Genomic DNA, 27,088 nt, shown 5'->3' on the forward strand with positions numbered 1-27,088 from the left:
ACTTTGCAGCTGGGGTTTAGCTAATGTGCTGATGGTTCTAACTTTGCCAATGGTTTGCCTGAGGCTCACTTTGCTTCTTGGGATGGATATTTTCTGCTGAGATATCCTTAGTCAAACGTGTTAAAACTCTGGAGGATCCCAGAAGAATTTCCTCCTTGACCTAGCTTCAGTTGTCTGTCTCCTGCTTTAGTCTCCAGACTGCAAATCTGTGGTGCAAGCCTACATGGTCAGTCCAAAGAGAGGATGGAAATACATGGCAGAGCAGGAATTAAAGCAGTCCCTCGCCTTCAGGGCTGATGCTGAACACATTTTCTTGTCTTTTACCCGTGGTAGCACTCACAATGCTGCCATTGTGTGCTGCTGCCTCAGTGGATGGTGCATAGATCAGTGTGTAAGTAACAGGATAAAGTTGTCCTGATGATGTTACAGGGTGGGCAGAGCGCGTGGATGTGGTGCAGCCATTTGGCCACGACTCATGCAGCTCTTCTCCAAACCTCCCTTCCAGCAGCAGGAACGAGAGGCCACATTTCAGGCACTTTCTGATTCTTATCGTGCAACCCCAGCAAGGGTGGAGATGGGGAACCAGGCTGGTTCGTTGCTAGGCAGGTTTGCTCAGCACGATCTTACTCCCTGCATGATTTATTACCCTTGCTTCTGAGGTCACGACCAGCCACCACAGAAAACATGGTGCCACCAACCAGGGAGCGAGCAGGCAAGACACGGGCACACTGGTAAAGCACGGCAGCAAAGGGGCGCAGCAGCCTCCCCGCAGGGCTCTCTGCCGTTCCACGCCACAGCATCCCAGCTACCGCTGGCTGCAGCTCTGGGCTCTGCCGGTGAACTCCCCCCAGCCAGGGCTCAACCCCGGAGCTGCGGCCATCGGAGCGTCCCCTGCCCCCACCACTGCGTGACGTCACAGCCGAGGCTCGGTGACATCGGGGGGGCGGCGCTGTGCATGCCGGGCGGCGGGGAGGTGGCGGCGTCTCCATGGCAATAGCGGCGCCGCCGGCCGGGCCCGGCACGTGACCGCTGAGGCTCACGTGCCGGGGAGCTGCTTCCGGGTCAATGCGGGACGCGGCCGCCGGGCCTGGGTGAGCGGGGCCGGGGGCGGCGGGGGGGGTTGTGGCTGTGGCTGCTACCGGCCCTCACCGGCCAGCCGTGCGGCGGGGCCAGAGCCGGAGCCGGGGAGGCTGTTGTCACAGGGCGCGACCCGTCGTCCGGCCCCGCCGGGCCGTGTGAGGGCAGGTAGGGACAGGGTAACGATCGTGTTCGAGGTGGTCGGGTCGGTAGAGGCTGCAAAGCTCGGAGGGAGGCCTCTGGGGGTTCGGGGCTGGAGGACTCCCGGCTTGTCGTAGCCCGCCGTGGGGCCCAGCAGCCTGGGCAGGGACCAACAGACCAGCCCCCACCGACTTCTGCGGCGGAGTTGTTTTTCCCCGCAGCCCCTGAGGGGACTGTTGGTTCAGTAGCATAATGTCCGAGTCTGGGCCGGGAGCACGGCAGGTGGCATGTCTGGCGTCTCTGGTGCGGGTTCCATCGTCGGGCCCTGCCATTAGCATCGGCTGCTGCCAGAAGTGTGTTACGCTGATGGCTGATCAAAGAGTTGTGCTTGCTTGGATGAAGACCCTGACAGCGTTTCACATGCTTGGGTGCTTGTCCTGGTGACTCAGAGGGCAGTCTGCCCACCATAACAGTATTCACTCCTCTATCTCTCAAGATCACCTCAAAAAATAATTTCCCTGAATCATGTCTGAGGAGAAGGACATAGCAGCTTCTTCTAGGCAGGAGTTTGTTCTGTTGCATCCGTTCCTCATGCTTTGTTTTTCATGTATACAAACATGTCAAAGTGTGTTTGGTGTGTGACTGGTTAGGACCTGCTCTGAAAGTGTTCGAATGGCACTGGAATTCATTAGAATGCCATTAACGATGTAATTCTCCTGAAAGGTCTCATATTTTCCTCACAGGCTTATGGGATGAGGAGAAGAATATTTTTCCTGTCATTTCTAGTGTTCTTTCACTTCACTTAGCAGCAGCAGCAGCCCGCTGGGTTCCCCTTGGATCTCAAGTCAGAGTTGTGTCATGTTTTATGTCACTGGGGCCACAGACTGCCAGCAGAGTGCTTAAATGTAGACCACAAAGGCTGTTCATTGACATCTTTCAAAGACTGAGCACATCTTTTGCAATTTATGCTGTCATTTAGAAGCCCTGAAGTTATTTTGGGATAGGAATCATTCTTGTGCTGTCAGTAGGGAAATATTCAGAATTGTGCACCTTGCAAATCATCCTGTCCTACCCTTGTACAGACAACATGCATTTGGAATGGGGTCATGCTTGCTTTGAATATTCTGTTAACCCTGGCTCTTAAGCAGTTGTGGTGATTCAAAGAAGGCAATTGCAGGATAGGTGATTGTAGTGAATGTGAAGTCTGATGAGAAGGGAAGTGGAAAAGGTGACTGCCTACTCCCTGACATTTTTGTCATCTGGCAGTGGCACTGGCATGGAAAGGTAAAGTTTGAGAGAGAAAATGTTTGTGATTCCAGGTTGTTGAATGTAAATGTCATGGGGGACTTTTCTCCTTTCTGAATTGCTCTTGTGTTGTAGCTGAAAACCCATTTTTTTACCTCTAATGTGATACTTAGCTGATGTTCTCCTGTGGGATTCCCAGCTGATGTTTGCTTAGTAGATAAAGAGGAACAGTGTTGACTGAATGAATAGTAGCAGTGTGAAGGACAGACAGCTTTATGCATAGGGGGAATTCCAGAATTTCCAGACCAGGGGATCTGAATGTTTGTTTAGAAAGCAGAATCTGTCTGTCCTATAGTACTGAGCTCCCAAACCACTCTAGAATGAGGCCTTTCAGCCTTGTCTGTCAAGGCAAATTGTTCCTGAGGCATGCAGAATGTTTTAGTGTAAAATTAAATGCTGTAGGAAATCTGACTGCAGCTGATTCCTGCAAGCTCATGCCTTGTGTTGTTAGAATGGGTGGCTGTGGAAATCTGCAGCTGATTCCTGCAAGTCCATGCCTTGTGTTGTTAGAATGGATGGATGTGGATCTCTCCTCCATGTTTGTGGTGGGTAAAAGGTCTGGCTTTGAAGTACAAGTCCCTGTGAAACGTGAGAACAACATAGTTCTCTTTCTCTCTACGTGCATCAAGCTTGACTCCTTTTTTAGCCAGGAAACCATAGATGCCAAGTTCAGAGGAAAGCAGCACAGATAAGTGTGGTTCCACACAGGGCCTGGCAGAAGGCTGGCCATGGTGGTATCTCTCTGCAAATATTCTTCCAGCTGACACTCAGTATCTTTCTAGGCACAGCAGCAGCCTGCAGTGTGGTGAGGCCTTTTTCCTGTGCTGTTCTGTGCCATATGTTGATATGGGGGGCATGTTTATCTTCCAGATACATTAAGCATCTGCAAAATTGAAGTTGGCAAAACTTGCCTTTTGGACTGGCCAAGTGATGTGCTCATATGTGCTCGAGAGTGTTTTGTGACACAGCAGTTGTGTTGCAGTTAGAAGCCCAAGCAGGATGGAAGAACTGTAGTTCTGTGCAGCTGTCAGAGGAGAAGTGATGATGCTCCTTTCAAGGCCAAAGCTTGCTTCCAGTGAAGGTGAGGGCCCTGAGATATGCTGAGTGAGTTTGCTATCAAGCTGGAGCATTTCCATGACACCAGAGGCTGTTGAACTCTGGCTGTTTACAGCATTGATCCTGTTTTACAAAACCAAACTGTAACCCACTTTGTATGGTGCTTTGCTATAAACAGTTAGGGAGCTGCAGGTCCTTTTTCCTTTTCCTTTTTTTGCCCCATGCAAAAAGCTGATCCTGACTAAAAGTCCCAAGTTAGACAAAAGGGAGGTTACAGAATGAAAACACCTTTCTGAGCCATCTCTTACTCATAAATTACTCTTTGCTCTTTCCCCTCCCAGCTGGAAGTGTGTTTGAGTATACTTCTGGGAGGTACAGAAATCCCCTTTTGCACTCTGGGGCGTATTGGGGATTGTCCTGTAAGAGCATGCAGGGCAAGGTCATCCTGTGCTTGTCCTGTGATGGTGTGATTGAAAGCATGTGTGTGTAGCATGGGCCCTCTCTCTGGCTTTGGATTGTTTTCAGGTAGTGCTTTACTGTACTCTGGAGTCTGAAATATGCCCTGTTAGACTAATCTGCAAGTCAGAAGTCAAACCCATGGCCCATCTGGTCACTTTCTGTCCTGTGTTCCTAAGGACTACTACTGGAAGTGATTTTTAGCTGCTGACTGTCTGTGTGCTCTGTTCTTTTCTGTATTAACTAGAAGTCCAAGAAGGGAGCATGGACCAGCCCAGTGGAAGGAGTTTCATGCAAGTTCTTTGTGAGAAATACAGCCCTGAGAACTTCCCATATCGTCGTGGACCTGGTGTGGGGGTGCATGTCCCAGCAACCCCACAGGGCTCACCTATGAAAGGTAGGCTTCTGGTTTTCCTGAGCATCTGTGGAGCTCTCTGTGGGGTCAGATTGTTCTTGCTTGTGTTGAAAGAAGAAAAAGAAACATCACAATGTGTTATAATGTGTTTCTAACTGAAGATTTGAGATACTCTAAGGCAGAAAGTTCATCTGTGACTGAACTGGTGGCGGTAAAAAAAACAAGTAAGGTTTCCCTACAGTGTAACAGAATCAGCATCCTGTGAATGAAACATGGAAATAAAGCCCTGTGCAGTGCTCAGTTTTGAGGATTCAGCAGTCCTTGGAGCTTATTTTCTTGAGATTAGTGATGCTGTTTTGTTATTGGCTGCAACGAGAGGTATTTGGGCAGAGCTGGCCTAACAGATGCTTACCTTTTGATCTATATTTGAGGTTGGTCCACGTGGTAGTGGTGTTGTGCAGTTCCATCAACTTGCATCAATGCCTGCAGGTACAGGAGTCCAGTGCACACAGGAGTGGACCATAAGGCTGGGCTGGATTGAAGCCTTGAGCAGCCTGGTCTGGTGGAAGGTTTCCCTGCCCATGGCAGGAGGGAGTGGAAGTGGATGATCTTTAAGGTCGCTTCCAACCCAAACCATTCTGTGGTATTTTGAGCAAAGTGCAGTCATTGAATCTTCATCTGGCTTCTTTTGTGACAAAAGAAATGAATTTGTGGTTTTCTTTGGTTCTCAATGTATCAAGTGCTCTCTGACTGTTCTTATGCTGACTTAGTGGAGAAATGCTCTCTCTCCTTTGCTTCTGACCTTAACTCCTTGAGGGAGTTTCAGATAGATGTGTCTGAAGTGCTGTGCTCCCCATGCATGTCCTTGAGCCTCCTAGGCTGCAGAATCTGTTACTCTTTCCTGCTCTTTGACACCCTGTAGTCTTCCCCCACGCTCTGATGTTAGCATTTGGTTCTTGCTTTGGCCAGATCAGTCTGAGATTCACATTTATCACCCCAGAACTTTGTGTATCCTTTTGCCCATCTAGATCTGTTAATTTCAATTCCCATCAGGTCCGTTTGTATCATAACCAGCCCCAAAGGGGAAAATAACTCTGGAAGTTAGCTGGATGAAGTTCACAGTGACTGAGTTTGACAGAGGAGAGAAAAGGGTTTGAGGTCAGTTGAGGATAAAATGTACTTCATGTCACTCAAAATCAACACAAACAGAAAACTGGCCTGCTGGAATATTCAGTCACTGCCCCCTCTCCTGCTTGGCTGAGCTGTTTGGATGCTGAGAAGAGGACAGGTTTCCAGGTGTTAAGATGTGACTGAGACATGACTTATCCTCAAAGAATTCCAATCCTTTAAAGAAGCTGAAGCCTTCAAGCATCCAGGAAACTCACAAACTCTGATCATTCCAACAAATTGTCTGCTGCTGGCATCCCTTTCTGGTCATGTAGATGCCAAGTATTCATGAGACAAAGGGCCACCTTTTCTTTTTTAAATTTGAACAGCTTTTGCTACTCCACAGCAATGGGAGGAGGTGTATTGTATGTGAGAGTGTAAGAGTGATGGCTTGCCTTGCCTAAATGTGGATTTCTTGTGTAGAAATGATTTCCTGTTATAAATCTACAGTTTTCAACTTGGTTGTGTTTTGGCTTTAGGAGGTCAGGCTGTAACTGAGATCCATTTCCTTGTTCGTGACATTTGCTTGCATGAGAAGGAACTAGAGCTGAAACAAAGCAGAATCATAAAAAGCAGAGTAAAGACCTAAGGTTTTCCAGGATGTAAGAATACATATTCTACATTGTTGAAAAGGGAAAGCTTAGAAAATAAACGTGTAAGTGCATCCTTGTTGTTATAACTCCAAGTGGGCTAAGTACAAGAGGGCAAAGGAGTCTGCCCCTATGTAAGGTCCACCTAGTCCTGCATCCTATCTGCAGTAGCAGATGCCTGCTGGGGAAGAGCATAAATTCTGGCAAGAGCTGATATGAGACATATTGTGAACTGCAGAGCACTGGCCCATCCCTGCTGCAGTGTGGACAGAGATGCTGGTAGTAGCTGAGGAGTGCTAGTAGTGAGTGACATTCTGTGGTTAGGCACAAGCAGACTTCTTGATCAACGCTGGTCACTTGTCATTAAGTCCATGCTTATCCTGAGATCCTAAAATATGTGTGAATTGTGGAGTTCCTGATCTTTGCTGAAGGTCATGCTTGTTTGTTTGTCACCTTCTGTATCTAAGGCATTCAGTGCTGAGCAGAGGGCATCTCTCCTCTTGCCCTCTTTCAGATCGCCTGAACCTCCCCAGTGTGCTGGTGCTGAACAGCTGTGGCATAACCTGCGCAGGGGATGAGAATGAAATCGCTGCCTTCTGTGCCCACGTGTCTGAGCTGGACCTCTCTGACAATAAACTGGAAGACTGGCATGAGGTAAAATGGTTACATGTGTTCTGAACACCTTGGATGGCTATTACTGTGACTGCCAACGTGTTGTAGGAGTGCTTTGTTCATTTAAAGGAGAGAGATTTCCATTTTTTGTGCCCTCTTTCTCATCTTTGAGGTTGATGCTTATTTACTTTGACAACAATTGAGCAATAAGCTTGATGAATTTAATCCATTGGGGTAGTTCACTCCATTTACAATCTTGCTATGCAGTTGACATATATATTTCTTTTTTATCATGCAAAGCAACAGAAGTGGTGTTTCTGACGTCAAGAGGTTAATGAGCAGTGGAGTTTTCAGCAGAGTAAGAACTGTTTTGATAACAACAGTTGATTCCCAGCTTTGCCACTGATTCTGTGATGCTGGGCAAGGTGTTTATCCTCTCTCTGCTTTTGTTTCCCTATCTGCAAACCAGGTTTAATAATATTTACCTCCAAGGATATTCCTGAGGCCTCTTTAATTAGTGCTAAATGCTATTGTAAAATCCTCTGAAGTGCTTGGATGAAATAAGCTTAGAGAAATGCAATGAAATGTGAGTAATACCAGGGCAATCTGTTCAGGTGTTGTTAATAGTTCCTCACTGCTTTACACTCTGCTTTTACGTTAGTGTTTATTGTTGGGAATAGGTGGAGGAGAGCAGGATGTGCAACATAAATGTGGTATGAATCAACGGTCATCTGTTTCTGTTGCATCAGACTCCTGTGCCTGTAAACAGGTAGTGAAAGCAGTGTTTGCAGGCATGTCCCAGCTCTGGCACAGGGGGCACAAAGTCAGAAGTGGGATGAGTTTCCCTGTTCCTGTTATTTGCTTGTCAGCCTGAAAGGTATTAGCTCGGTGGGTGGGAGAGAGATCTTAAACTTGTGTGCTGAGATGAGAGCCAGGGAAGATGGTTTTATACTGAGAACTGGGATGGTGTCTTCTGACCTGTTTTATTCTGACCCCAAAAGGCCCCCTCCCACAGTGATGAGGTGCTGCCTCTCCGCTCCTGGTGTGCCTCTTAGTGGGGCTGACCTCATGTCTGGTAAGCAGCTGGCAGAGCTGCACATCCACTCCTCACTGGCAAGCTGCATGCCTCTCACTCTGCTGTTTGCTCAGAATCTTTAGGCTACCATGGATGGCACAATTTGCCAGCTTCTGCATGAGCCACAGTAAAGCAGGAAATTAACAGCTTTCCACATACCTTTGAGACAGGATTAAGTTCTCACAGCCCATCCACAACAGATAAATATCTACCCAACTCTTACAAACTGCCAGTGAGGGAGATTCCAGACCCCTGATGGAGATTCCAGATGCCTGGGTAGCCTCTTCCCATGCCTAGCTAATAACCTCGTCGTCTGAACTATGTAACCTAAGTCTCTTATGCTGCAATTTAAGCCCTGCCCTGTTGTCAGCAGGTGTGGAGGAGCATTCATCTCTGTTTCTAACCCACACAGAAGAGCTTTCTGATCTCCTTTTCCTATTTTAATATAATACTGAAAAAAAATCCACTTCTTTGTAGGCCATTTTTTCTAACTCCTGTGTTTTGTTGCTCTGATATCATTCCAGTTTGTCTACTTCCTTCTTAAGGTGTAGCACCCAAAAACATGACATCACCCAAGATGATGTGTGCAGTGAGGCAGACTAATTACCTCCAGCAGCACGTGTGCAAGACGTGAATTCAGCTCTGCCTGAGACAATTGTCCTTTGCTGGCAGCTGGGCCCTGTTATTGACCTGTGTATGTCATGGTCTGCTCCATCTCCTCCCATCTCAATTGCTTTGTGGAGTGGAGCTCTCTAGCCAGGTGTCTCTGACTCATAATTATTTTCTGGATGAATGTCCTTTTCCCCAAAAGGGAAAAGGACTTTGACTGTCCTTGCACTCAGCTTCTGTTTTGAAGGCTTTGGATGGCTTCACTTTGGCTTCTAGTCTTGTAGCACGATGTCATGGCAGCCTTTCCCACCCCAGTGTCACCACACAGTAAGAAACCAGATGACTTTGGCCAATGAAAACATAATGAGAGCACTCCCTTGGTCTATCTGCTGACTTTTCATGTTGAACTCTTAACTTAAACTGCCCTGGGCACTCTAAGCCCCCAGTTTGCCTACATGACTGGTGTCCAGATGGTGTCAGAAGCTGCCATTCCCTTACACTAATTCCCACTGAGTCAGTTTCCCGGTCAAAGAGTAAAATTAGGTTGATCATAAGATCACTCAGGTTGGAAAAGACCCTTGAGGTCATCAGGTCCAGTCATCAACCCTAGTCTGCCAAGCTCACCACTAAACCATATCCTTAAGCACCACATCTAAAGGACCTTTAAACATATCCAGGGATGGTGACCCAACCACCTCCCTGGGCAGCCTGTGCCTGACCACCCTTGCAGTGAAAAATGTGGTGTGTTCTTTACAAATCCATGTGGCCTGGTGGTTCTGTTCACTTAATCATTATTAGATAGCTACAAATTGATCACCTAAGTAACTTGTCCCCTTAGCTTTCTGTGTGTCAGCAGTGCCTTGGTTGGCACCCACCCCTGTCACACAATCTGGAGCTGGAGACGTCGTGTCTGGCTTTTCTTTCTCTTCCTTGATATTTCTTCTTTACTTCTCTGCTACTTTGCCCTCAGGTGCACATCAGTACACACAAAAAGAGAAAGCAGCCCCAAGCAGAGCCACTGGAAGGTTCGAATTGGTTGTAAGAAAGGTGCTGTTTTCAGAGTGAGGGAATCACATAAGAAATTCATTGTGTCTGTACAGGCAGCTGCTTCCTGGGCAAATGGCAAGGACTGTGGCTAGTGGGGAGCAGTGGGAGGCTGAGCAAGTGGTCAGAGTGTTGGCCATAAACTCAAGAGATGTGCCCATTGCCCCTCTGCTAACAGAGGGGTACAGCATGCTGGCCCCTCTAACATGCTGCTGCTTCAGCTTGGTGTGGAGGTGGGTTTTATGTCCTCTTCTAAGAGACTAGCTTTCTTTTATCAGGCTGCTTGGAGAGTGTAACTGAATGAACTGTTGAGGTGAATGAGCAATTAACCAACCAATCTAGATCAGTGCATAGCTGCAGTATTAATTACAAGTAGTTATGCAGAAGACTTCTTTCCCCCATATCATTTCTTTAGCTTGTGGTGATTCCAAAGGGCCCCCACGTAGGGGATGGGATTTTATTGCCTGAGGTCTGATTACTGCCTGATACACATTTCTTTTTCTTTTTTTTTTTCTCTTTTTTTTTTTTTAATTTTATTTCTCCCTCCCCACTTTAGGTCAGTAAAATTGTGTCCAACGTTCCCCACTTGGAGTTTCTCAACTTGAGTTCCAACCCTCTCAGCCTGTCTGTTCTAGAGAGGAGGTGTGCCGGCTCATTCGCTGGGGTTCGCAAACTTGTGCTCAACAACAGCAAAGCTTCCTGGGAAACAGTCCACACAATCCTGCAGGAATTACCAGAGTAAGCACTTGGGGACTTGGGTGAGGAAAGGGCTGCTCTTTGCATTCAGGGCAATGCTGGCTTATCAAATCCGCATGGGGAGGGATGAGAGGAGCTTCAGGATGCAAACATGATCAATAGAGAAAAAAAGGATTTTTTTTTTCCTTGGGTGCTTAGCAAGGTGAAAGCTTTACATTGTCTTAAAAGCTGAACTTTTGTGACACTGCAAAGCCTGGCTTCTACTCCAAATCTAGATACCAAATATGGATTATCATCCCAAAAATGTAGGAGCTCTCTGTACCTAAGAGAGCTGCTGTTTCTCGAGCTGTGTTGAGATGCTGATGTGATCTTTCTTCCCCTTTGCAGCTTGGAGGAGCTCTTCCTGTGCCTTAACGACTATGAAACAGTGTCTTGTTCTTCAGTGTGCTGTCAGTCTCTCAAATTACTCCACATAACTGACAATAATCTTCAAGACTGGACTGAAATTCGAAAATTGGGGATTATGTTTCCATCTCTGGACACACTAATTCTGGCTAACAACAACCTCACCACCATCGAAGAGTCAGAAGATTCCTTGGCAAGGCTGTTCCCCAACCTGAGATCCATCAATTTGCACAAGTCAGGTGAGAGCCTGGTAGGAGCCTGCTTTTAGTGTGCTTTGTGTTCTCAGCAGTGTGATGGATCAGGTCTTTCTTCCTCGACAGGTGAAAAACACACTTGCTTTGTACTCTTTGATACTTTGGCCTTGGGGTGGTTGTTTCTTAGGCCTGTAAGTAGCCTACAGCCAGCATTTCTTCCTGCAAAGTATAGAGGGAAGCAGGTGAAGGCAGAAATGCTGAGCAAGAGCTTAAACCTTTGGGATGGTTCTGTTGCTGTAGCAGAGATGAAGATGCTCAGTGACCTTTGTCCCAGTCTATGCTGACTTCTTGGTAGAAGCAAGAAGCTGTTGATAAATGTAGTCCCAACAGACCTGTCTTACTGAAGGACAGGTTCCTAATGGTGCTAATGCAGGGCCAAGCAAGCAGAAGTACTGAAGTGCACTGACCTGAAGAAGTTAGTGTTAGGAGAAGAAAACAGGCAAGAAATCTACCTGCCTGTTTCTCTGGGCTTCACCTGCTGCTTTTGGGAGTTAGTTGTTATCTAAAAGATGAGTTAAGGGAGCAGGGACTGGCAGTGATTCAAAGTAGGGTGGTGATGGTTTCTGACATTAGTAGTTTCCCTCTGTTTCCTGTCCCTGCCTCAGGTGCTCCTAGCTGGAGGAGGATAAATAAATATCTGACAGTGGAGTGGATGAAAGAATCCCATTTTGCCTTTTATTCCCTGTTTTATCTTGGGGAAAATGAGTGTTTGTGTAGGTCTGTGGCATGTAAGGGCTGAGCATTCACCATCAAAAAGCTGTCTGTCATCTGTGCTCAGTTATTGGAAGCTCACCACAAGGCTGCTTTAACACTTCATCCCCAGAGGATTTTCAGCCAACACTCCAGAAAGAGACCAAGCACTTGGCAAATTGGGAAGGGCACCCTGCCCTCAGAGAGAGGGAGCTGCAGGGCAGCTGGTGAGGGCTGTGACGTGCTTGTGAGATGCCACTTCTGCAGGGCTACTTAATGCATCACCCTCTTTTGTTCTTTACAGCTTTATATGCTGTGCAAGTGGTAGTTAAGTGTTAGCTCAGGGAGGAGGTATTTTATTAGTGTGCTCTGCAATGTAAGCATCAAGGAATCCCTGGAATAAAAGCTTAAAGCTAAACTAGAGGAAGAAAAGCCTGTTAAGCTGGCTTTGAAAGCAGTGTCTCACTGAGCAGCAAGTGCACCTGTGGTAAGCAGTTGTGCAGTGTTGCTGCCAGGTATTTTAAGAACTCTGGATCCTTTGCATTGCATTTGATGTTCTGGGAGCTGAAAGCCACACAGAAATCCCAAGGAACATGTTCAACGTTTTTTTTATTATTTATTTTTTTTCCATGGAAAGCTGCTGCACTCCAAAATTCTGTCATGTGAAGACTCCTAACTGGTGTCTCTTTTTGCAGGCTCTTTCAGCTCAGTGGAGATGAGAGCTGAGCTAAAGATAATGGTTTTTAGTGAAGTTACAGCACAGTGGGATCACAAGAGGATGAAGAGTTTTTCCTGCCAAGGCAGATGCCGTGGCTGACAGCAATTTCTCCTTCAGAGGTGGCTGTCTCTCAGGACTGGCTTTTTCCTAGCTATGACAGCTTCAGACCTTTCAGAGAGGTACTGGGTGTTCTTTGGTGACATTGCACCCTGGAGATCAGGTGGAAGAGTTCTCCTGTCACAAACTGCTGCTCAATTTGTCTGTAAGCATGCCAGATACCAATACCAAGAGGATGGCTTTAGGCCTAGGTGGCCCTGGCAGAAGTGTTCTTAGTGCTATGAGGAAAGGAAACCTTCTCTACCTGTCTTGCAGACAGTGCTGTGATACTTAGGAGTTTTGTTTCTGCTCTGGAAAGATCCCCTTCTTCTGAGTTGTTTTTGTGACTCACAGTTTGGGCTTGAACTTGGCATTTCCTGACAGGCTTAGCTCAGATGGGACCCCTGGATTTGGTTGAACTGATGATTTTCCTGTTTTTTTCCTGTTTTCTATGCTCTGTCGGTGGAGCTGTTGGTTGGAGAAACTCATGTTGACACTGTAAGCTTCTGGAACAGTCAGCAGAGCAGCTTTGTGGTAAACATTTCAGTGGTCACAACAAAGGGAAGCCAGGACAAGTAGTGTTGATCTTGCTGTGTAGTCAGGGCTGTACCACTGCTCAATCCTCAGCTTTTTTATTTTGCTCTCTCTGCTTGCCTTGTGATCCCAGCTGTCAGGTCTTGAGGGGCCTGCAATTGAGATAAAGCCTTTTTCTTTCAATGGCTGGATGGCTTCTGGGACTCTTTTACCATTGGGTCGTGAGCAGAAATGGGACCCAAGGTGGTTGTGTGTGTGAGGTAAAGCAGTTTGCTGGCTGTTTAGTGATGCCTGGAATGACCAAAGTCCTGGAGACTTTAATACTACTTAAGGCAGCATCCCTTTATAGGTACAACCATCATAACTGATGCCAGTCAGTCCTCAGCAGTGAGGCCAAAGGCTGAATGGTCCATAAAAGTCTAAGCTGCCTAATCAGCCATGGAGATCATCCTTTTAGACTCCAAAAGAGAATTTAAACTTCTGTAAGTGAATGAAAGATTTTTTGCAGTGCAGCATGAGCAAGAAGCTGACTTCTCAAAGGAACAGCAGCTGACACTTGCCTGTCACATATGTTCTTTGCTGTGTCTGATGATCTTGGATACATGATGCATTATCTGTGTTTGTTTAAGCAAATCTTTTCTTCTGAGCAGGCCTGCATTGCTGGGAAGACATTGACAAGTTAAATTCTTTTCCCAAGCTCGAGGAAGTGAAATTGCTAGGAATCCCTCTGCTGCAGTCCTACACCACTGAAGAACGCAGGAAGCTGCTAATAGCCAGGTCTGTTCTTGTTTATTCTGCTCAGCAGGAGCATTACATGGCAATGAATGGCAGGGAGCAGGAAATGGGAGGAAGAGGCTGTTAGGAGATGGGGCTTTGTATGAATTCGCTGCTCAGAAAGCTTGGAGCTTTTGTTTGGTTGTGTGGGAAAGTGGGAGCAGTGGAAATGTTAAGTTTAACTTCCTAGAGAATTCTTTGAGTCTCATAGCTGCCTGTGTACATGTGTGGGGAAATGACAATGCTTAGTTTTGAGTGTGCTTGGAAAAACTGCTTGGAATTTGTCCTCTTCAAGCTTTGGGCAACCAAGTCTAGTTGAGAGGCATCCCTGCCCCATGGTGGGGACATTGGAGTAGACAATCTCTGAGGTGCCTTCCAACCTAGGGCATTCTATGAATCTCATTTTTGAAGGAACTAAAGCATCAACTACCTGGCAAGATTCTCCTGCTGTGGCACTTAGCTTTTGATGGTGGCTGTCTTCTTGGTGCCTGGGTTTCTGTTCTTGCTGACTGGATTTCTTGGGGTGTCTGCATGCAGGTTGCCATCTATCGTCAAGCTCAACGGAAGCATTGTGGCGGATGGGGAGCGAGAGGACTCGGAGCGGTTCTTCATCCGCTACTACATGGAGTTCCCGGAGGAGGAGGTCCCCTTCAGGTATAGATCCCAATCAGATATGGATCCCATTCAGGTATGGATCCCATTCAGGTGTGGATCCCCTTCAGGTATGGATCCCCTTCAGGTATGGATCCCATTCAGGTGTGGATCCCATTCAGGTGTGGATCCCATTCAGGTGTGGATCCCATTCAGGTATGGATCCCATTCAAGTATGGATCCCATTCAGATATGGATTCCATTCAGATATGGATCCCATTCAGGTATGGATCCCATTCAGGTGTGGATCCCTTTCAGGTATGGATCCCCATCAGGTATGGATCCCAATCAGATATGGATCCCATTCAGGTGTGGATCCCAATCAGATATGGATCCCATTCAGGTGTGGATCCCATTCAGGTGTGGATCCCTTTCAGGTGTGGATCCCTTTCAGGTATGGATCCCCATCAGGTATGGATCCCCATCAGGTATGGATCCCATTCAGGTGTGGATCCCATTCAGGTGTGGATCCCATTCAGGTATGGATCCCATTCAGGTATGGATTGAAGAGGAGAGGCAGAAGGGTGGCAAGGCAGAATGAGAGGTGACTGAACAGATGTTGTTGCATGACACATCTGGGCTAGATGTTCCATGAAAAAAACATCCCTCACCTTCTTCCTGTCTTGCCTTCCTCAGCCTGTTTTAGTTACTGTTGTTGTCTGATGACTTGTAGAATCACTTCTGAGTCAAATTTGGCCTCAAGTGTCCATGTCAAATGCCATTAAACAACATGACTGCTGGGTTCATGATCTTCCTGGCCTCCCTGATGGCTATCTTCATAATCCACCTATGTTTAGGAGTCACCAAAAGCCAGTACAGATCATGATCTCTGGTGCCAGGCCAGGCCATCTAATTCTCTTGACCATCTGGTGTGGGGAATGTGACTGATGATAGGAACCTGTGCCCTGACTTTCAGACCTGCAGATCACAAGTCTGATGGCTTTTCCTTGCCAAAAAAGTATGGCAAATGATCCGTTCATCTTGGTAAACTAATGAACTTTGACAGATGCTGTTCAGTTGCTATCTTCTCAGTGCCAGCATCTACTTATTGCTTCTTAGTGGGCTGAGGAAGGCTCATGGAGCATCAAGCCACTGCACTTACTTGCCTTTTGCCTTAGAAGCCTCATGCACCTCTCAGACCACAAAGCTTCACAGCCCTTTCTTTTCAGAAAGGGAGTAGAACAAGAGTGTGTGTGTATATGTGTGTGTCTAAGGGGACAGCCAGAGGTAGGGACAAACTGAAGCAGAGAAGGTATGGCCCAATATGGATGATAAAGGTGCAAATGGAATCTGGTCACTGTTTGTGTTCCTAGTGGAACAATGTGCTGCCCTGAGCTCAGGAAGAAGGGTTTGTGCACGTGAAGAGAGGTAAATAAATACCTGGCAGGCTCTAGATCTTTTTCTCCTGGACTTGTGTCTCTGAGGATTGTTCTGAGAGGTGCCCTGAATGTCCTGGATGTTGCTGAGGACACAGGGTGGTACAGCTACTGTCGGGACATGTCCTTTAGGACTAGGCTGTGTGCACTCAAACAGTTACACAGTGCAGCACACAACTGGGATCAGTTTCCAGGTGGGAGCTCATGATTAGAAATTAGTAATAACTCACCCCTCCAAAAAAGCTGGGCTACTCTTGTGCCCCATGCAGGCTTTATGCTCTTTTGGTGTGGTACAGGAGAGTTACCTCCCCTTCTGATTCCCTACCCTTTAAGCACTGGCACTGCCCCTTTCCTGCTCAATAGGCTCTTTGTCCGAATCCCTTCATCTGTGCAGCGTTTCCAGGAGACTTGTGCAGCTGCTAAAGAGGGTTGTTCTGTTCTGGAGGAGTTGTGTGCCACTACAGACTATTTTATAGGGAGGCTGCAGATGGTTGAGAGTGTCCCTAGTGCCAAGGGCTGGGTTTCAGTGCCTGGACCCTTATGCAGCAGCCCCTGTAGGAAAGGAAACCAAACATTCCTTGCAGAGGGATTGTGTCTGTGCTCGTTGTTCAAGCTGCCTCTTTGCTCCCAGATCTAGTGTGGTCTCTCCAAAGGTGGTTTGTAATCTAATCAGGACACAGGCCTGTTGCTGCTGGGGCACAGCATCTGCATTGCAGTGCTGCCTCAAGCAGAGGAAGAAAATGCACTTGGGCACAGATAACTTACGAGTGGAAGCAGCCCCCTCAAGCCTGCTGAGATGTAGCATGTGCTAAGTGAGCAGCATCCTCTCTCATGGCAGCCCCTCTGCTTGCATTGCATGTCCTGATGGGCTGCAGCTTGAAGGGATTGGGAAGGGAGGGGAGTGGACACCATAATTTCTCTCTCTGGATGTCTCGGCTTAGAAGGCAGCGCCAAGTGTACAATCCAATATTGGCTGTCTCCTGGAGTGATGTCTTTGTGGCTGTGGCTGTTTTAATGAGTCCTCTGCTTGTCTGGTCCACTGTTTATCTGCAGAGTATCAGAGGCACTTTCAGCCAGGTTCAGGACTTCAGCATCCTCTGCTCTGGCAACCAGCATCTGCCAGGCTGTAAAGGGTGATTATGAAAGTCTCCAGGGTGCCTATTATCGGGGTACAAAAGCAGCAAATGAGCAGTTTGCCTTCATCCTTATTGATCTGAGGGAAGCCACTCATTCAGACTCCTCACTTTCTTTGCAGGCTGCAGCTAGCATGCAAGGAGCAGGCTTGCCAAGCTTGTTCTGCCTTTCCTCAACATGGGGAAATTTAAGACAACATTGCAGGCCCCTCTGTGTATTCACAGCACACATTCGGGCAATCTTAGGCCACTTACCTCTCTCAGCTTCTCAGCTTGCTTGAGATTTGTGCCCCTCTTCATACTCTTCCCACCATCAGCCCTGTTCACTGCAGTTCTCCCTAGCACGTGAATCACGACAGCACTTCTGGATGGCACATGAGGAATTGTTGCTGGTCTGCAGTGGAAACTGTGCCACAAATAAACCCACCAGGTTGGCTAGCCCTGGCTTTTACTGCAGGTGGGAGCCCAGTGGACACAATATGAGGAGCACATTGTCTCCTCTCGGCACTAATGTCTTCTCCAAACAAATGGGCCTGATCCTATCACCCTGCGACTGTGAGAGCAGGGCACTGGCCTGCCTTTGGACACTCTGCCCTTGGTGAAGGCTCATTTTGTCCGTGAGAGTAGGGAAATCCTAGTGTGTTGTGGCCTTTACCTCATTTCCCAGCAGACAGAGGGTCTGCTGTTCTCCAGGAACATTCTTGCCTTCAGCAGGACTCCCTGGGGTCAGCCGGCCTGCCAGGTCCCATCAGCACTCGACAGGGGCTGTGACACAGCACCGATTGCATTCAGCTCAGTCTCAGACTGGGAACAAAAAGAGCTTTCTGTGCAGCCCAGACTGGAGAGCCTCTGAAATGTTACCTTTCCTCAGCAGCTCTCGGGCTTTGTCATTTCAGTCACATTGTGTTCTGAGCTGCCATTTCACCTCTTTCCCAGCCAGGCAGGGCAGATGCAGCCTTGCCTGATCAGAGCAATACCTGCTGGAGGCGGCAGGAGGGTGAGAGGAGCTTTGCAGGGCAGGGGATGGCTCCCAAAGAGAAACCTTGTGGAGGGCAGTCAAAGAACTTGGCTCCTGAGGAGAAAGTGACCATGGAGTGTGTGGCTTTGCTAGTAAAATTCCCATATTGTTTTATAGTAGGTGTTGAAGGATCACTCGGCAAGAAGCCCACTGTTTGTTGTCAGCTTCCAGGCTGCAGGAGCTCACCTAGAGTCGGAGTCTTGTTATGCACAGTGGGGTGTAGCATTTAGACCTAGATGGCCTCTTGGGAAACAGCAGGAGTGTCTGAAAACCAGTCAGACTGTGAAGCCACAAGTACTGGGAATCTAGACTGAGGACTGCACCTTTTGTGTGAGCTTGGTCTGGCACTCTGTAGTGAAGTGTTTTCACTGCAGCAGGAGGCATAGATTCCTGTGAATGTAGTGTCCTCTCTTTCTTCCAAATCCCACTGCAGCCACAACTGGAGTTTCTGAAATTGTAGGAGCCCAGTAGAGAGCTTCATTTCAGTTCAGTTTTGGTCAGGAATCTCTTTAGAGACCAGTCAACTCAAATATCTTAGATCAATAATAACTTCACCTTCTTCAGCTAGACAGATGGTCACTTGGGTTTGTGTTTGCGCCACAGTGCAGCTTGAGGACTGGGAGACAGTGACTTAGAGAGGATAGGCTTTGTGGGTCTTGTTTTCAGCAGCTTGCCTGAGAGAAACATTGCCCTGTGCACGATTGGCAGGTGAGAAAATAGATTCATGCCTCATGGATGCCTCTTAGGGTCATCATGACAAATGTTGTTTCGTGAAGAACATTTGGTCTCACAAAGTGTGAGGGATTTGGTGGCAAATGGAGAAGAAAGCTGAGGTTTTCCTTTAGTCACTGCTGGGCAGGAGAGAGGCACACACTTAGGGGCTTTGGATGCTAACTCAGCAACTTTCTTTACTCAGGAGACCCTCATCCATCCTTCCCACTTTGAGTGAAGTGCTGTTTAAACTGTGAGATGTTTCTGAAGAGCCATATGCCTGCTAGTCTCTGACACAGAGACTGAGGCTGCCTCAGTCTGGGTTCTGGTTTTAGCTCTCATCAGAGAGTTCTGAGCTTTAGATGAATTGCACCTTGGACCCTCATGGCATCCACTCACTGTGCATTCTCTGGATAAAAAAAAAAAAAAAAGTGGGGTACTGCTATCAAGCAGAACAGTGTGCTCTGGCTGTAACTCTGAGCTCGTGTTGTTTTTCAGGTACCATGAGCTGGTCACCAAGTACGGGAAGCTGGAACCTTTAGCAGTTGTGGATCTTCGGCCACAGAGCAGCGTGAAGGTGGAGGTTCACTTCCAGGATAAGGTGGAAGAGATGTCAATCCGGCTCGATCAGACTGTGGCAGAGTTGAAGAAGCACTTAAAAACTGTGGTGCAGCTGTCAACAAGCAACATGCTGCTCTTCTACTTGGACCAGGAAGCTCCTTTTGGTCCTGAGGAGATGAAATACAGCTCGCGAGCACTGCACTCCTACGGCATTCGGGATGGAGATAAGATATACGTGGAGCCCAGAATGAAATAGCCTCTTTTGACCTTGTGAGTGCACACCCATGCACACACACACACTCACACACCCCATACACACACTCACACACACCCCCACACACATGCATTAAGGAGTTTTTTGCAAGGGTTTTATTTCAGTTGGTTGGTCGAGGTTTGGTTGCCTTTCTGTAGCAGGTGATTTCTTAGCCCAGAGGAAGTGCCCTGATGGGAGAACCATGCCCACCATCCACTGCAGGTGACCTTGAGGTGACAACTGACTTCAGTGCATGTGTTTCAGTGTGTGCAATACCTTGCTGTTTCCTTTGATGCTCCGGGATACTCGTGATTTGGCATGGTCACTTGTTCAAGCTAAGGAATGCTAGAGTTCCTAGGGGATGAGATAGCTCGGGGCAGAATTTGATTGTTTGTTTCAGTTTTTTTTTTTTTCTTCTTCTTCTAAATTTTTTGGGGGGGGTTTGGCTCCACCAGAGCACCCTTTTGGCCTAGCTATCTGACTGTGGCTTGAGCTTGCTGAACTATTTTTTTGCAACTGGGTGCTGTTTCAACCTTTTGTTGTGCTCGAGTTCACTGAAGAGATCTCAAAACAGTATTCCGCTTGATTCAGAGCTCAGGTACTTAGTGCATCCACTTAACTCTGCTGGTTTGGTTTGTAGGAGTGCACAAAACAGGGAGGAAAAAGGGAGATTTTAGTAGAAAGAAACAATTTCTCTTCGAAATGCACGCTCTGTATCCTCCCTGTCCTATTCTGATTTTATAGGGGATAAAAAAAAGCTTTCATTTCTGTACCCATCTCACCCAGTGTCTGCAAGCTGTAGCACTTGGCAGTCTGGAGGCAACAGGACCCTTGCCAGGCAGGTTGCAAAGTGAATTTTGGAAGGCAGTGGATGGATGTTGCGTTGGAAAGGCTTCTAGAGGAAGAGATCAGAAAGGAACAGGTCATGATTCAGCCCCCCGATGCTGAAGAGATTCTCCAGTGTGCACTTAACCTTCTACCAGTTTGTACTGAAAGTGGAATGGCTAAAATTGCTCTCCTGGAAGAGAGTAAGAGTAAAGCTGAAGTTTGTGTTTCTTGTTGTTGTTGCACCAGAAATGAAACCTAGCACTTTCCCCAGGGACCCCCTGACTGTGGGGTCCCTGCTTAGGGTCCAAATTAGGAGACTGTTGGCTAGAAAATGAGTAACAAAGCTACTAGAGTCATCTTTATTGTAAAGCAGACTTTCACTATCTGTATTGGCTTCCCCCCCACATGCACCTTGTAGGCATCACCTGCTGCTGCTTAAATTAGCCCCTGTTTTCTCCTGCAGGGCAGATTCCCTTTCTTGTGTGATGAATTCCTCCTTTCTTTATCTCCCTTGTTTCCCTCTCCTATGTCCTCCTTTGTTCCTCTGCCCCCCCCTGACAAGTTGAAGACTTTTCAGATTCCTTAGTTATAATTATGCAGCTGCATCAAAGTTTGTGAAGCTGTGCAGTGAGGGCTCTAGTTACAGGTGAACTTCTGACCTTCCTTTTGAATTGCCACCTTCTCCCCACATGCACTTTCTTTCCCGTGATGCTTTTTGTCCAAATCACCAAACTCCTCTTTTTTATTCTTGGAGTTGTGTATTTCTCTTCATATTTTACCTGGGTTGTGGGTTGGGGTAGGATGGGGAGGGGATGAAGTCATGGCTTTCATATTCCGAAGGTTGGGACTGCTTGGAGGGGAGTAGTTCCACATCCAGATTAATGACTAATTAATGGCAGGATTTTTAGGACAATGTGATAATTTGTGCCTCATCCCCATGCCAAAAATGTCAGTTTCCTGTCCCTGTTGAGATGAGCAATAGGAATTGGAGCAAGACTCTCCCTAGGTAGTGCAGAGGCTGTGGCACATAGTTGCACATAGCTGTAAAATAAAAGAGCAGGGAACTGGTGGCAGTGTAACATAAGATGATGCTTTATAAGCTAGAGCTTTACTGAAGATGTTATTTTCCATGTGGGCAGAGCAAGGCATTGGCTGCCTTGTAGCAGAACTCTTAAGCCAACACTCCTGTATGATATATACATAGGTAAGGCATTAGAAAAGTTGTGTTTAATAAGATATTTTTGTTATGAAGCAAAGTTTTATGAAGATATGGTGGTTTAATGTTAGAAGCCTATCGCTCCCCTTGACATCCAGTTGAAGTAGGTTCCTCCCTCAGTCTCAGAGGTAGGCAACCAACAGGGACACAAAAATATCTGTGACCTGATTCTCTAGGACAGTTGCTGCCTGTGTGAGTGTCCTTATGGCATTGTAAATGGTGTTAATTAATGAGATACTGTAACTATTCACCAACCTCCTCAGCCCAATTTCAGAGAAGGAAAGGAGCAACGACCACTAAAGCATGGAATGGGATGGTAAAGAAGACTGAAGTATGTGCTTTTGAGTTTGTTTGCCCACAGATGGTTAGCCTGTCCTCAGAGGGAGCAGTGCTGTCGCTGTGCTGGCTCAGAACTGTCTGTACATCATGCTTTTACTTAGGCAGGCTTGCTGGAAACTGGAAGATGGAAAAAGAGAATATCTACTGGCATGTGAGGTCAGCAAGCTCCATGCGGCTGTCAGGGATTTGGTGCTAACACCCCGACTGGCTCCTCTGATCTGTTCATGTCAGCAAAAGTCATGGTATGAATACCACACCTTCCCACTTCATCAGGGGAAGGTTTTCTAGATGATGTTTCAAGCCATTCACCTTCTGTTGCAGCTAGCAGAGCATTCATGGGGTGGAAACCAAAAAATCTTGGTTGGCTTCCCAAGGAGAAAGAGCCAAGTCCGGAACCCAGGGGGAGTTTCTGCATCGAGATGATGAACTTTGAAAAGCAAGGCCAAGTGGTGTGCAACCGATGTGGCAAAATCCCCCAAGCTGTCTTGCTGTCCTTTTGTAATAGCTTTTGGGGAAGGGTCTTGCATGTGTGCTACATTACCACCGAGGAGGGGACCTTGTCTTGAGGGGCCAGGGGGCTTGAGGCCTGTTGAGAATGCAGGAGGGTCTTGAGAAGGTGAGCGGTGTGACTGCCATCGCTGCCATGTCACCAGGGGCTGTGTGCTGGTGTTGTCAGCATGTACCTGCTTGAGTAAAAGAAAACAAACCAGAGCTGCAAGCTTCTCTAGCTTTTGTGTCCTGCTATCAGAGGGCTGCTTCTGCCCAGAGCTCTTGTTGTTCCTGCTAGCTCATGCAGAGAAGTCTGCTGCGCGCAGTCTACGCAGCAGGCAAAGCACCTGGTTCAGGAGGAATTGGGTGACAGCTATATACCAAAGTGTGGCACAGCTCTGTGTGCTGAGATTAGATGCTGTGCCATGGTGTGTTTGGATACATTCCTGTTGAATATCCATGTTCTGACCAGATGTTCAGGCAGATCACTCAGCTGGGGATGTTATGAATATGCATGGCCTGGTGACTGTCCTCCCTCCCCTCAGTGGGATTTGTAACCCCTTTATTGGGGAGTTGCTTACATCCTGGTGGCAGGTGACAGCATGGCCTGCAGTGGCTTGGAGCAGCTCAGAGGAACTGTGCTGGTTGCTGCTGGGCAGAGGCTCTGGCTTTGCCCTCACCTGCTTGGGTCTGCATCCGTGGAAGGCAAGGTGGCAGCTCTGCCAGTAAATGAGATTCTGAAGGTTCTGTTGGTGTGAGGATTGGAAAAATGTAAACGAGGTGCTGAAAGCAGCCCAGGGGCTAAAATCCATATTCCTGGCAACTCTGCCTCCCTCATCTGAATGTGGCACTTTTGTAGGCAGTAGAGAGATGCCTTCCCCAGAGCAGCGTTGGAGGGGCTGTAGTCATCGCGGGCCTTTGCCTCTGTGAGTGCTTTTCTGCAGTTACTGGAAACTTCACATCTAATTTAAACCTGAAGATCTCTTCTTGCTCCCTATTAATGATGCATCCATATGTAATTTTAAAGGAAAAAAAGGAAGAACTGTAAGTCCATCTCGTTTTTTTTATCCTGGTTTCACTTGCAGGGAATCTACTCCCTACTCCCACAACTTGCCTTTGGTTTGCTCGCAGACTTAGTGGTGGAATTCAGGCCAAATAAGTACTTGGTTTGGATCAGTTCAATAAACTTATCTAAGTTTTTACACAAAAGAAGTGTCCTGAGTTTTGCACTTTTGGGTTCCCTGCAGTACAGCATTTCCCTTTGCCTCACCCACTCACCTAACACGCACCTCTGGGAGAGTGAAAGCTGCAGAGATATTTTTTTGTTCTGTTGTCCATTCGTGCTGGCTGTGAGCTGAGGCACAGCCACCTCACCTGTGGAGATGCTGCTTGTTGAAAGGAGAAGTTGCAGTGATGGAAGCCTTTCTCCTCTTCTGGACTGTACTTCTCTGTGGCAGTGACTCATCTCCGCTTCAGGTGAGGAACAAGGCTCTACCTCACTCTCTGTTCCCTGCTCTGTGTCCCCAGTGGGACTGGCCTTGGGGTCAAAATGAGTTTTACCCTCAAGCAAAGGCCTTTAGCTGCTGGTAGGGAGGGCAGGATGGCACTAAAGCAGGAGCTGTGGGTTTAGCCCATACTATCTGCACCAAATGACCCTAGGGAGAGGCAGGAGGAGGGAGATGCCCATCCAGGTGAGACACAGCTTCTAGGCAAGCTCCTCACCAGGGCATCTTCCCTGACCTGGGCCTTGAAATGGGAATGAGCCAAGGCCCTGCCTGTGGTTGCCCTCCTGAGGTCAAGCAGATGGAGACTTCTTTGTCTCATTTTTTACTGCTTGGTTTTTCTTGAGGTCAGGCATGGAAGGAAGTTTTCTGCTAGAAGAAAAAAAAAAGAAAGAAGAAATGGTTGAAAGTGCAGCTCTGATGTGCTTAGCACTGCATGATGGGAGCATCCTTGTCCAAAAGAAAATAGCCTAGAAGACAAAGATGTCCCCAAAGAGACAGTGAAACCTAATCAAACATCATCAGTGTAGACTTGCCCAGGACGAACAGGAGCAGAATATTAAACTGACAAAGGAGCAGAAGGAAACCTATTTCCACCACTTTTCTTTGCCTTACAAAGCAAGAAGGGAAGAGTCAATTGATTTTTCCTGCGACTAGGAATGCTTGAAATCTGTATTGAAGGGAAAGAAAGAGCTGAGTTGCATGGAGTCGCAGGCTGGAAGTCATCTACCCCTGGAAGGTCAGTCAGTACTTTATCATCTCCCTGTTCTCCTGAAGTAGTTGTTGGGTTAAAAAAAAGAGGGGAAAAAATAAATTCCAAAAGCAAGGTTTCTGCTAGCAAGGCTGTGCTTGAAGGATAAAGAGAAAGCAAGCCCCAGAATTTGCTATGGAGGTGGTGTGCTGCCCACTGCCCTCAGGTATTAAAAGAAACTGCTGTGGTGAGCTGCAGCACTTTGAGGGTGAACTCATTAAACACAATTCTAGGAGCAGGTCTGGGCTTTTAGGTGCTTCATGTTTGGCTGTTGCCATTCCTGTCCTCTCTCTGTTCCTGATGAAGGGCAGGGAGCAGCTGTATGGGGAGTGCAGGAGGAACACCTACCTACCTCTCAGTAGGGAAAATGGGTAGTAAAAGGCCCCCACCCAAAAATTCCAAAGGGAAAATCCTTGTGCCAAGGCTGGGCTGTGCAGTTTTGTCTGTGAGAACAAAGCTATTTTCCTAGGACAGACTGCTGGGGTTGGAGCACCGCCTGTCTTAGCTGAGCCTCAGTGCAGGCTGTGAGAGTCAGCTCTCATCAGGGTTCTGCTGATTGCTTCCTTCACCCCTTGGCCACTATTCTGCCTCTCCCTCTTTCATGTAGCATTGATGTGAACTGAATTAAAGCAGCTGAGATCTTTTCTCAGGCTACAGATGGGGCTTGGATGGAAAGCTGTGGTCCCTGTAACACAGTTTGAGGCTTACAGCCTGCAGACCTTTGGCCAGAGCCTCTCTTCAGGACCAGTGCTGGCCCCACACACCATCAGTGAGGGCATGTAGGAACCAGCCCATCAGCACAGGTGGAAATGTTCAGCATGCAGCAGCTGCCACCAAGCCCTGAGGAACAGCAAGTATCTGTGGTCCTTGCTGGGGTCAAGTGACCATGGGGCATGGGCACAGAGAGCCAGGGCATCCTCTCTCAGCCCCTTACATCCCCATCCCACAAGCATGTAATTGAACACTTGTGGGCAACACATCCTCACTTCAGCTGCCCCCACAGCCCACAGTTTTGAGCACCAGAGGCAGGGCTGTGGAAACTGCAGGTTGTAGGAGTGAAAATTGTGGATGCCCCCTCCCTCGAGGTGTTCAAGACCAGGCTGGACAGGGCCTTGAGCCACTTGGTCTAGTGAAGGGTGTCCCTGTCCATGGCAGGGAGGGAGGGTGGAACTAGGTGATCTTTAAGGTGTCTTACAACCCAAACCATTCTACGATGAATGCTCACAGCAGTGTCCCAGTGAAACTCCCCCCTGGCTTGAGTAAAAACACCAATCAGCCCTTCCACAGAGGGTGGAATCAACAGCAGCACTGAAACCCTCCCCAGAGCGGGAGAATGTGCTGCACTGGGTAAGTTTTTCCTCTTCCAGCTGTAAAACCAGAAGTTCAGTTGTGTTCCAGAGAGTAAAGCAAGACCTGGACTGAAAAGTAACTCTATTGAAACTTTGGGGCACTGCCTTTGAACAGTGCTTTACGCCTCACACTGTTTAATGCTAATGCTGTAACATTATATAGATGGGCTTTTTTTTTCCCCTCACACAAAGGAGGAAGGGGCTCAATTCTTCTGAGGGTTTCTTTTTTCTTTTTCCCCTTCAACGAAAAGTGAAGCTGAGCAGCACAGCCGCGAGCTCAGTTCTGGCTCACTGACATTTCCATCTGAATCCACCTGAAGGGGGTGAAGAAAGAGACTTCTCTCCTTCTCCAGGCCAGAATCTGATCTCCAGATTAGCTTGCTGGTTATCAATAGAGGCAATAGTTGGGATTGCAACTCAACACTCCTCCAGCCCTGCAACAGCATTGAAGAAAACTGACTTTTGAATTGCAAGAGCGAGGGGACTGAGACAGCGTTCCAGTCATCGGCAAGAATTGGCAAAGGAGGACCGGCATGCAGTCGCCATTGACATAGGATTTCTCCCTGCTCTACCAAGGTTGGTCTAAAATTTCAGACCAGATTGCTCCTCTAGTCTACAAAACAGGTTGGTAAATTATTTTTTTTCGCCCATACCTTTGACTGTGATATGTGAAGTAATTTATTCTTGACTGCCGACGTTTCCCAAGCAGCCCTGGGCTCAGCGGGTCTTGGGCTGCCATCGTCTTCACTACTTGTTTTCTGTCCCAGCTCTTCTTAGGAATCTGCAGAGACTCAGATTTGTGATCTGTATAAAATTCTGCCATCCTCCTTTCAAAGTCTTTGCAAGACAGGCAGTGTGGTAAAACTTTCCCTTGGTGGAATGAATTTTTCTCAAGGCAGCTGCTGGAAGCAGGCTGCGGCCATTGTTGATGCGAGTGGCTCACTGAGGAGCAGGGAGGTGCTTTCCTTCCCCTTTCTCATGCTTCCTGAGCTCCCAGTAGTGGGAGTCAAGTGGAAATGATGTGGGACAGACAATGGTGTGTCCCCTGCTCCAGTCCTGGGCGCATTAAGTATATACATAGATACACTTAGGAGTTGGAGCTGTTGATCCCTCTACACTATAGGGAAAGCATCACGAGGCGCTGGGGTTTGTAGCTGTTGTGTTCATGCAACTGCAATGTATGGGCTGTAGAAAGCTGAGAAGGCAGAGGCGCTGGTGTTAAAAGTAAGGCTGCACATAATGCATAGAAAGAGTTTT

The 27,088-nt window shown here is 47.6% G+C and overlaps 1 protein-coding gene across 1 annotated transcript; it reads left to right on the plus strand.

Moving 5' to 3' along the window:
- Positions 1-1,063: 1,063 nt before the first annotated feature.
- TBCEL (tubulin folding cofactor E like) lies at positions 1,064-19,403 on the plus strand. The gene is made up of 8 exons (XM_054395695.1): positions 1,064-1,091; positions 4,283-4,432; positions 6,662-6,801; positions 10,044-10,225; positions 10,571-10,827; positions 13,531-13,657; positions 14,192-14,308; positions 19,042-19,403. Exons 2-8 carry the CDS (start codon positions 4,300-4,302, stop codon positions 19,358-19,360), a joined length of 1,275 nt encoding a protein of 424 aa, XP_054251670.1. The 5' UTR covers positions 1,064-1,091; positions 4,283-4,299; the 3' UTR covers positions 19,361-19,403.
- The last annotated feature ends 7,685 nt before the right edge of the window (positions 19,404-27,088 follow it).

Source organism: Indicator indicator, chromosome 34 (assembly GCF_027791375.1).
Source record: "Indicator indicator isolate 239-I01 chromosome 34, UM_Iind_1.1, whole genome shotgun sequence".
Classification (NCBI taxonomy): Eukaryota; Metazoa; Chordata; class Aves; order Piciformes; family Indicatoridae; genus Indicator; species Indicator indicator.